The 12,209-nt window shown below is 37.5% G+C and overlaps 1 protein-coding gene across 1 annotated transcript in view; it reads right to left on the bottom strand.

The window, feature by feature from the left end:
- Positions 1 to 12,209, bottom strand: part of LOC148946571 (B-cell receptor-associated protein 31) — a 47,938-nt gene that overhangs the window by 16,165 nt on the left and 19,564 nt on the right. The window contains exon 4 of the mRNA XM_089097462.1: positions 10,027 to 10,259. Within this exon, the coding sequence (XP_088953588.1) occupies positions 10,027 to 10,259 (233 nt within the window). The remainder of the gene's footprint in view (positions 1 to 10,026; positions 10,260 to 12,209) is intronic.

Raw genomic sequence — 12,209 nt, 5'->3', positions numbered from 1 at the left:
AGCGGGCAAAATACCACCAACATGACCAATGACTCAACAATGCCGAATATTTTGGCTCACAAAACAGAGAAAAGCGGACAAATTAAAACAGCATGGCTAATGACTCAACAGTGGTAAATATTTTGGCTAACAAAACAGAGAAAAGCGGGCAAAATCACACCAACATGGCTAATGACTCAACAGTGGTGAATATTTTGGCTCACAAAACAGAGAAAAGCGGAAAAAATCACACCAACATGGGTAATGACTCAACAATGCCGAATATTTTGGCTCACAAAACAGAGAAGAGCGGAAAAATCAAAACAGCATGGCTAATGAATCAACAATGTTGAATATTTTGGCTCACAAAACAGAGAAAAGCGGGAAAAATAACACCAGCATGGCTAATGACTCAACGGTGGTGAAACAGAGCTCACAAAACAGAGAAAAGCGGACATAATCAAAACAGTAAGGCTGATGACTCAGCAGTGGTGAATATTTTGGCTCGCCAAACAGAGAAAAGCAGGCAAAATCACACCAACATGGCTAATGACTCAACAGTGGTGAATATTTTGGCTCACAAAACAGAGAAAAGCGGTAAAATCACACCAACATGGCTAATGACTCAACAGTGGTGAATATTTTGTCTCACAAAACTGAGAAAAGCGGGCAAAATCACACCAACATGGCTAATGATTCAACAATGGTGAATTTTTTGGCTCACAAAACAGAGAAAAGGGGACAAAATCAAAACAGCATGGCTAATGACTCAACAAAGTTGAATATTTTGGCTCACAAAACAGAGAAAAGCGGGCAAAATCACACCAACATTGCTAATGACTCAGTAATGGTGAATATTTTGGCTCACAAAACAGAGAAAAGCGGACAAAATCAGAACAGCATGGCTAATGACTCAACAGTGGTGAATATTTTGGCTCAGAAAACAGAGAAAAGCAGACAAAATCACACCAATATAGCTAATGACTCAACAATGGTGAATATTTTGGCTCACAAAACAGAGAAAAGCGGGCAAAATCACACAAACATGGCTAATGACTCAACAGTGGTGAACAAGGAAAAGCGGACAAAATCAAAACAACATGGCTAATGACTCAACAGTGGTGAATATTTTGGCACACAAAACAGAGAAAAGAGGGCAAAATAACACGAACATGGCTAATGACTCAACAATGGTGAATATTTTGGCTCACAAAACAGAGAAAAGCGGGCAAAATCACACCAACATGGCTAATAACTCATTAGTGGTGAATAATGAAAAGCAGACAAAATCAAAACATCATGGCTAATGACTCAACAGTGGTGAATATTTTGGCCCACAAAACAGAGAAAAGCGGGCAAAATCACACTAACATGGCTAATGACTAAACAATGGTGAATATATTGTCTCACAAAATAGAGAAATGCAGGCAAAATTGCACCAACATGGTTAATTACTCAACAATGGTGAATATTTTGGCTCACAAAACAGAGAAAAGCGGGCAAAATCAAAACAGCATGGCTAATGACTCAACAGTGGTGAATATTTTCGTTCGCCAAACAGAGAAAAGCAGGCAAAATCACACCAACATGGCTAATGACTCAACAATGGTGAATATTTTGGGTAACAAAACAGAGAAAAGCGGGCAAAATCAAAACAGCATGGCTAATGACTCAAAAGGGGTGAATATTTTGGCTCACAAAACAGAGAAAAGCGGGCAAAATACCACCAACATGGCCAATGACTCAACAATGGTGAATATTTGGCGCACAAAACAGAGCAAAGCGGAAAAAATCAAAACAGCATGGCTAATGACTCAACAGTAGTGATTATTTTGGCTCACAAAACAGAGAAAAGCGGAAAAAATCACACCAACATGGCTAATGACTCAACAGTGGTTAATATCTTTGCTCACAAAACAGAGAACAGCGGGCAAAATCAAAACAGGATGGCTAATCACTCAACAATATTGATTATTTTGGTTCGCAAAACAGAGAAAAGTGGGCAAAATCATACAAACATGGCTAATGACTCAACAATGGTGAATATTTTGGGTCACAAAACATAGAAAAGCGGGCAAAATCAAAACAGCTTGGCTAATGACTCAACAGTGTGAATATTTTGGCTCAGAAAACAGAGAAAAGCAGACAAAATCACACCAACATGGCTAATGACTCAACAATGGTGAATATTTTGGCTCACAAAACAAAGAAAAGCGGGCAAAATCACACCAACATGGCTAATAGCTCATCAGTGGTGAATAAGGAAAAGCGGACAAAATCAAAACACCAAAATCACACCAAAAGCGTACACTAACATGGCTAATGACTCAACAATGGTGAATATTTTGGCTCACGAAACAGAGAAAAGCGGGCAAAATCACACCAACATGGCTAATAACTCATCAGTGGTGAATAAGGAAAAGCGGACAAAATCAAAATATCATGGCTAATGACTCAACTGTGGTGAATATTTTGGCACACAAAACAGAGAAAAGCGGGCAAAATCACACTAACATGGCTAATGACTCAACAATGGTGAATATTTTGGCTCACAAAATAGAGAAAACCAGGCAAAATCGCACCAACATGGTTAATTACTCAACAATGGTGAATATTTTGGCTAACAAAACAGAGAAAAGCGGGCAAAATCAAAACAGCATGGCTAATGACTCAACAGTGGTGAATATTTTGGCTCGCCAAACAGAGAAAAGCAGGCAAAATCACACCAACATGGCTAATGACTCAACAATGGTGAATATTTTGGCTCACAAAACAGAGAAAAGCGGCAAAATCACACCAACATGGCTAATGACTCAACAGTGGTGAATATTTTGGCTCACAAAACTGAGAAAAGCGGGCAAAATCACACCAACATTGCTAATGAATCAACAATGGTGAGTTTTTTGGCTCACAAAACAGAGTAAAGGGGTCAAAATCAAACCATCATGGCTAATGACTCAACATAGTTGAATATTTTGGCTCACAAAACTGAGAAAAGCGGGCAAAATCACACCAACATTGCTAATGACTCATTAATGGTGAATATTTTGGCTCACAAAACAGAGAAAAGCGGACAAAATCAAAACAGCATGGCTAATGACTCAACAGTGGTGAATATTTTGGCTCAGAAAACAGAAAAGCGGACAAAATCACACCAATATGGCTAATAACTCAACAATGGTGAATATTTTGGCTCACAAAACAGAGAAAAGCGGGCAAAATCACACAAACATGGCTAATGACTCAACAATGGTGAACAAGGAAATGCGGACAAAATCAAAACAACATGGCTAATGACTCAACAGAGGTGAATATTTTGGCCCACAAAACAGAGAAAAGCGGTCAAAATAACACTAATATGGCTAATTACTCAACAATGGTTAATATTTTGGCTCACAAAACAGAGAAAAGCGGGCAAAATCACACAAACATGGCTAATAACTCAATAGTGGTGAAAAAGGAAAAGCGGACAAAATCAAAACAGCATGGCTAATGACTCAACAGTGGTGAATATTTTGGCCCACAAAACAGAGAAAAGTGGGCAAAATAACACAAACATGGCTAATGACTCAACAATGATGAATATTTTGGCTCAAAAAATAGAGAAATGCAGGCAAAATCTCACCAACAAGGATAATTACTCAACAATGGTGAATATTTTGGGTAACAAAACAGAGAAAAGCGGGCAAAATCAAAACAGCATGGCTAATGACTCAACAGTGGTGAATATTTTGGCTCACAAAACAGAGAAAAGCGGGCAAAATCACACCAACATGGCTAATGACTCAACAATGGTGAATATTTTGGCTCACAAAACAGAGAAAAGCGGGCAAAATCACACAAACATGGCTAATGACTCAACAATGGTGAACAAGGAAATGCGGACAAAATCAAAACAACATGGCTAATGACTCAACAGTGGTGAATATTTTGGCCCACAAAACAGAGAAAAGCGGGCAAAATAACACTAACATGGCTAATGACTCAACAATGGTGAATATTTTGGCTCACAAAACAGAGAAAAGCGGGCAAAATCACACCAACATGGCTAATGACTCAACAATGGTGAATATTTTGGCGCACAAAACAGAGAAAAGCAGACAAAATCAAAACAGCATGGCTAATGACTCAACAGTGGTGAATATTTTGGCTCACAAAACAGAGAAAAGCGGGCAAAATCACACCAACATTGCTAATGACTCAGCAATGGTGAATATTTTGGCTCACAAAACAGAGAAAAGCGGACAAAATCAAAACAGCATGGCTAATGACTCAACAGTGGTTAATATCTTTGCTCACAAAACAGAGAAAAGCGGGCAAAATCACACCAACATTGCTAATGACTCAGCAATGGTGAATATTTTGGCTCACAAAACAGAGAAAAGCGGACAAAATAAAAACAGCATGGCTCATGACTCAACAGTGGTGAATATTTTGGCTCGCAAAACAGAGAAAAGCAGGCAAAATCACACCAACATGGCTAATGACTCAACAATGGTGAATATTTTGGCTCACGAAACAAAGAAAAGCGGGCAAAATCACACCAACATGGCTAATGACTCAACAATGGTGAACAAGGAAAAGCGGACAAAATCAAAACAGCATGGCTAATGACTCAACAGTGGTGAATATTTTGGACCACAAAACAGAGAAAAGCAGGCAAAATCACACAAACATGGCTAATGACTCAACAATGGTGAATATTTTGGGTAACAAAACAGAGAAAAGCGGGAAAAATCACACCAACATGGCTAATAACTCATCAGTGGTGAATAAGGAAAAGCGGACAAAATCAAAACATCATGGCTAATGACTCAACATTGGTGAATATTTTGGCCCACAAAACAGAGAAAAGCTGGCAAAATCACACTAACATGGCTAATGACTCAACAATGGTGAATATTTTGGCTCACAAAATAGAGAAAACCAGGCAAAATTGCACCAACATGGTTAATTACTCAACAATGGTGAATATTTTGGCTAACAAAACAGAGAAAAGCGGGCAAAATCAAAACAGCATGGCTAATGACTCAACAGTGGTGAATATTTTGGCTCGCCAAACAGAGAAAAGCAGGCAAAATCACACCAACATGGCTAATGACTCAACAATGGTGAATATTTTGGCTCACAAAACAGAGAAAAGTGGGCAAAATCACACTAACATGGCTAATGACTCAACAATGGTGAATATTTTGTCTCACAAAACTGAGAAAAGCGGGCAAAATCACACCAACATTGCTAATGATTCAACACTGGTGAGTTTTTTGGCTCACAAAACAGAGAAAAGGGGACAAAATCAAAACATCATGGCTAATGACTCAACAAAGTTGAATATTTTGGCTCACAAAACAGAGAAAAGCGGGCAAAATCACACCAACATTGCTAATGACTCAGTAATGGTGAATATTTTGGCTCACAAAACAGAGAAAAGCGGACAAAATCAGAACAGCATGGCTAATGACTCAACAGTGGTTAATATTTTGGCTCAGAAAACAGAGAAAAGCAGACAAAATCACACCAATATAGTTAATGACTCAACAATGGTGAATATTTTGGCTCACAAAAGAGAGAAAAGCGGGCAAAATCACACAAACATGGCTAATGACTCAACAATGGTGAACAAGGAAATGCGGACAAAATCAAAACAACATGGCTAATGACTCAACAGTGGTGAATATTTTGGCACACAAAACAGAGAAAAGATGTCAAAATAACACTAATATGGCTAATTACTCAACAATGGTTAATATTTTGGCTCACGAAAAAGAGAAAACCGGGCCAAATCACACAAACATGGATAATAACTCATCAGTGGTGAACAATGAAAAGCGGAAAAAATCAAAATATCATAGCTAATGACTCAACTGTGGTGAATATTTTGGCCCACAAAACAGAGAAAAGTGGGCAAAATCACACTAACATGGCTAATGACTCAACAATGGTGAATATTTTGGCTAAAAAAATAGAGAAATCCAGGCAAAATCGCACCAACATGGTTAATGACTCAACAATGGTGAATATTTTGGCTAACAAAACAGAGAAAAGCGGGCAAAATCAAAAAATCATGGCTTATGACTCAACTGTGGTGAATATTTTGGATCGCAAAACAGAGAAAATCTGGCAAAATCACACAAACAATGCTAATGACTCAACAATGTTGAATATTTTGGGTAACAAAACAGAGAAAAGCGGTAAAAATCAAAACAGCATGGCTAATGACTCAACAGTGGTGAATATTTTGGGTAACAAAACAGAGAAAAGCGGGCAAAATCACACCAACATGGCTAATGACTCAACAAAGGTGAATATTTTGGCTCACAAAACAGACAAAAGCGGCAAAATCACACCAGAATGGCTAATGACTCAACAGTGGTGAATATTTCGGCTCACAAAACAGAGAAAAGCGGGCAAAATCACACCAACATTGCTAATGACTCATTATTGGTGAATATTTTGGCTCACAAAACAGAGAAAAGCGGACAAAATCAGAACAGCATGGCTAATGACTCAACAGTGTGAATATTTTGGCTCAGACAACAGAAAAAAGCAGACAAAATCACACCAACATGGCTAATGACTCAACAATGGTGAACAAGAAAAAGCGGACAAAATCAACACAGCATGGCTAATGACTCAACAGAGGTGATTATTTTGGCTCACAAAACAGAGAAAAGCGGGCAAAATTACACCAACATGGTTAATTACTCAACATTGGTGTATATTTTGGCTCACTAAACAGAGAAAAGCGGTCAAAATCACAACAGCATGGCTAATGACTCAACTGTGGTGAATATTTTGGCTCGCCAAACAGAGAAAAGCAGGCAAAATCACACAAACATGGCTAATGACTCAACAGTGGTTAATATTTTGGTTCGCCAAACAGAGAAAAGCGGGCAAAATCACACAAACAAGGCTAATGACTCAACAGTGGTGATTATTTTGGGTAACAAAACAGAGAAAAGCGGGCAAAATCACACCAACATGGCTAATGACTCAACAATGGTGAATATTTTGGCTAACAAAATAGAGAAAAGCGGGCAAAATCAAAACAGCATGGCTAATGACTCAACAGGGGTGATTATTTTGGCTCATAAAAGAGAGAAAAGCGGAAATAATAAAACCAACAAGGCTAATGACTCAACAATGGTGAATATTTTGGCTAACAAAACAGATAAAAGCGGGAAAAATCAAAACAGCATGGCTAATGACTCAATAGTGGTGAATATTTTGGCTCAGAAAACAGAGAAAAGCAGGCAAAATCACACCAACATGGCTAATGACTCAACAATGGTGAACAAGGAAAAGCGGACAAAATCAAAACAGCATGGCTAATGACTCAACAGTGGTGAATATTTTGGACCACAAAACAGAGAAAAGCGGGCAAAATTACACTAACATGGCTAATGACTCAACAATGGTGAATATTTTGGCTCACGAAACACAGAAAAGCGGGCAAAATCACATCAACATGGCTAATAACTCATCAGTGGTGAATAAGGAAAAGCGTACAAACTCAAAATATCATGGCTAATGACTCAACTGTGGTGAATATTTTGGCCCACAAAACAGAGAAAAGCGGGCAAAATCAAACTAGCATGGCTAATGACTCAACAATGGTGAATATTTTGGCTCTCAAAACAGAGAAAAGCAGGCAAAATCCCACCAACATGGCTAATGACTCAACAATGGTGAATATTTTGGCTCACAAAACAGAGAAAAGCGGCCAAAATCAAAACAGCATGGCTAATGACTCAACAGTGGTGAATATTTTGGCTCACAAAACAGAGAAAAGCGGGCAAAATCACACCAACATGGCTAATGACTCAACAATGGTGAATATTTGGCGCACAAAACAGAGAAAAGCGGAAAAAATCAAAACAGCATGGCTAATGACTCAACAGTGGTGATTATTTTGGCTCACAAAACAGAGAAAAGCGGGCAAAATCACACCAACATGGCTAATGACTCATCAGTGGTAAACAAGGAAAAGCGGACAAAATCAAAACAGCATGGCTAATGACTCAACAGTGGTGAATATTTTGGCCCACAAAACAGAGAAAAGCGGGCAAAATCACACAAACATGGTTAATGACTCAACAATGGTGAATATTTTGGCTCACAAAACAGAGAAAAGCGGGCAAAATCACACCAACATGGCTAATGACTCAACAGTGGTGAACAAGGAAAAGCGGACAAAATCAAAACAGCATGGCTAATGACTCAACAGTGGTGAATATTTTGGCTCACAAAACAGAGAAAAGCGGGCAAAATCACACTAACATGGCTAATGACTCAACAATGGTGAATATTTTGGCTAAAAAAGAACGAAAAAAGGAATATAATATCTACGGGGCTAGGGACTCGTTAAGGTTTCACATTTTTTCACAAAAAAAGGAATTAAAATCATAAATTGAAAACATATAAACTGAAAATAAAAACATAAAATTAGAAAAAGTAAAACCAATAAAATAGAAAATAAAAGCATAAAAAATTATGCTCGAACAACAGCAATAACGTCCAAGTAGGAGCTATTACAAGTTGGGACTTTTATTAATTTAGAGCTAATGCCTTAATAAACTTTTTTAATAATTTTTTTTTTAATCTGGTTGATTCACTGATGAAGTAAGATATTGTTTGTTATTTATATTACAATTTATTACAATATAGCCTATCATTCTACTATAATTTTATTTTTACTATTCATGTTGTTTTATTATTACATTGTTTTGTAGATGAACTAGAATTTTACCTTTACTTTATGATTGAATGCAAACAGCTTCTAATGGGAGCATTCCTCCTGCTTCTCCACCTCCCGAAAAAAAAAATCTTTCCTGAAAATCGGACTTTTTTTTTATTCTAAATACAATTTTTTTTTAATATAATTTTTTGATGTTAGCTTTTAAATTTATCCGAATGGAAGTCACAGAATTGTCACTTTTTACGGAAGGGAGGGGGGAAGGGAGGATCTCAGAGAATAACAAGTCAATCTAGAAGTTTCTCTGATAGAGGCATTTCAAATGCTGTCACGGTACCCTCTACGTCTACGTCACTCAAGATATTTATACTGCTTGTTAAGCTATAATTTAAACAGTTCACCAATATCAACATTGGGCAGCATTAAATAACTAAGAAGAACTATGCACAAGAAAAAAAGTAAGAACTCCAAGGATTTGGCACTGGAAGGGTAACAATATTAATGGAACTACATAAATAATTTTATAATACTCAAAATAAACAGAAATCATGGTTCCATATCAGTTTCATTACTTTAACAAGAGATTATACTTTGACTTTACAGAAATTGTTAAATCTTAAAAAAAAAATATATTCCAAAAAGGGCTATTAAAATAACCAAAAGGAGTGTTCAATTCCGTTCATTGTTAAAGCATCCTGGCTAAGTGGACGTACACTGGGTTGAGAGTTTTTTGTCCAAGGGGGACGGATTCGATCCCTGGCGTGGCCAGTTTCTTGGTTTGGGACGCGGGTCTGTGGTGTGACCCTGTTAGCTTAGCCAGAGTCAACCCAACTCTAAATGGGTACCTGGCGAAACCTGGGGAAGGTAAGCAGGAAGGGTGTGCGAAAGTACAGGATGGCTGACCCCCAGCCCCCCCCCCATTGCACTTCCTGGCTGAAGGGCCACGAAACGGAGCTCAGCACCGCCGGTTTGAACCTTAAGGGTCTAGTGCTGTCATACTTACTTGCATCCATTTTTAATATTCTGTGTAAAAAATAAGAATAAATAGTATATATACTTAATGAAAATTAAAATAAAAATTTAAAAATTAAACCCAATAATTTTAACAATGCAAAAAAGTAAAAATAAACAGAAAACATGGTTCCCTAAAACTTTCATTGCTATAACAAGAGATTATAATTATACCTTAACTTACAGACATTTTTGAAACTTTAAAAAATTACATTCCAAAGAGTTTTCGTACTAGTCAAAAGGAGCGCTCAATTTCGTTCATTGTTGAATGATCTAAGTTTAATATTCACTGTCTACAAAAAAAAATAAAAAAATCAAACGGCAAAAAAAAAAACACTTACCTTTTAAAGCATTTTCAAGTTGCTTCTTGAGGTCTCCGACTTCAGTAGCATGCGCTTCATTAGTGAGATTCTCTTGTTTTTGCTGTTGTGTAACATCCTCGGCTTCTGATCGTTGTCGGTCAAGGAGAGCTTCAGCTGCATCAGTGGCTGATCGGGCCTGTCGCATTGCCGCCTCGCTAGTTGCCTCAGTGGCAGCCATGGTCATAATCAGTTTGGCCAGTCGTCGAATGACACTTAGAAATAAATAAAAAATTGTAAAGTTTCATTTTTACAAACAGACGAGGAACAATTTTGTATTTATCAATCGAGCAAACACACCAAAAATGAAAAAGAAATCATTGAAAGACAAATGAAAGAAAATAAAGGTAAATGAAAAGAAATGTCATCACAATATCAGTACATGTGAGCTACTTTCATTTCTCCAATACTGACCAAAAGTGATTAATGCTACCTTTCATGAATGAGTACAGCGAAGTTCCAACAAGGAACTGAATGCCCCTTGTGGCAAGGAAAAAGCCTCTGAGGTAAGTTAAGACACAGAACAATTTATCTATCTCCAATATGTTATAACCTATAAGCCAAGAGCGGATCCAGGATTTTGGTTCGGGGAGGGGGGGGGGGTACTAATTTTCGACTCGGTTTTCGACTAATTTTACAGATTTTTACTAAGGTTTTACTAATTTTCGACTCGGTCAAAAACTTCAGGGGGGGGGGGGGTTCAAACCGGGTAACCCCCCCCCCCCTGGATACGGCCTTGCTATAAGCTTTCGAGCCTTTCATGCGTCATTTGGTACTATGAGTCTCAAGGAATAAATCTTTAGCATAGCTACAGATAGGAAAACAAAGATGCTGAAGGGTCATATTGCAATCAGGAACAACAAAGAGTAAAATTCAGATATTCAACATAGAAAACGCTAAGCAATGGGTAATAGTAAATCCCTTTTCATAATTTCTGAGAAAGGTTGCACGTTTGTTCATTCTTGTTCTAAATTTACTATAGCTTCACATATGGTTGTAACCTACGACTATGACAAATTCATCATCTTATATGCGAAGATGTAGTTTTTCGTACTTAAAAAAGCAGGTATATATAGCAAATTCCTTTAAAATGGGGCCTTAAAGAGCTTTCCATGATGTTCCAGCGCTCCGCTGGCACCGAGAAAAATAAAATAAAAAAAGAGGATAAATCAGTGCAGCTCATGCAAAAAAGTGATTTTAATTGGTGTTCAAGCCAGGGGATCGTGAATTATCTGAATAGAGTTTTCGGACATGGCAATACTGTACTGTACTGTATGACTGTACTGTACTGTCTTTCTCTGATCTGCCAATGTTTTTGGAAGTTTCGGGCCATTTTTCGAAATTCTCTTAAATTTTTTTTCGAAAGAGCATTTTACTATGAAGACTAATTTATATAATAGTTGCCACTCGTGAATGAGCTCACTTCACTCATCTCAATTTTTTCTCACTTGCCATTTTTTTTTTAAACGTGTTTTTTAATTTTTGATTTCAATAGGCTAAGGTCCGTTCCTAACTAGGTTGCAAAAAATGCAGCAACCATCATCTTATGTTCGCTTATAGCTTTTGTACGCGATGGCTCATTCGGTTTCTCATGGCTCATTCAGTAAGTCATGGATCATTCAGTTTGTCATGGCTCGTTTACAAAAACCGTGATTTATTCAGTTTGTCATGGCTTGTTTAGTAAGACAAAGCTCATTCAGTTTGTCATGGCTCGGTTAGTAAACTATGGCTCATTGAGATCTCGAGCATTTTTTAGTAATTCATTGGGTGTGTGGGCCCTAATGAATGAAATCTTTACAGATAGGATGACTTTACAGATAGATAACACTCCCAAGTTGGGAGCAGTTGGAGCTTGTGTCCATTATTTGAGATTGAACAGATATTCCTCTCTAGGGAGAGGAACATAGACCTCGTTTAACTTCCACCTCGCTCTTTAAAACGGTGCCAAGTGCGACTCTTGAGCCTCAACATTACCTCTTAACCTTTTTAGATGATATTTTAATGCGGAACCATCCAAATAAAATTAAGACCTTAGGATCTGTCTTCTGGGGACTTCGAGAAAGTTTCATAATTCTCTCTATAATTGGCATGTGTATATCAAACAAAATATAAAACATAACAAAATTAGAATATTGCACATATCCTTGAAATGGTACCTTCTCAAA

The sequence above is a fragment of the Artemia sp. Qi Xiang Cuo genome, chromosome 11 (genome assembly GCF_049724085.1).
Source record: "Artemia sp. Qi Xiang Cuo chromosome 11, ASM4972408v1, whole genome shotgun sequence".
In the NCBI taxonomy this organism is placed as follows: domain Eukaryota; kingdom Metazoa; phylum Arthropoda; class Branchiopoda; order Anostraca; family Artemiidae; genus Artemia; species Artemia sp. Qi Xiang Cuo.
Note: the sequence above shows the minus strand (reverse complement) of the source record. Positions and strands in the feature narration are given on the sequence as shown.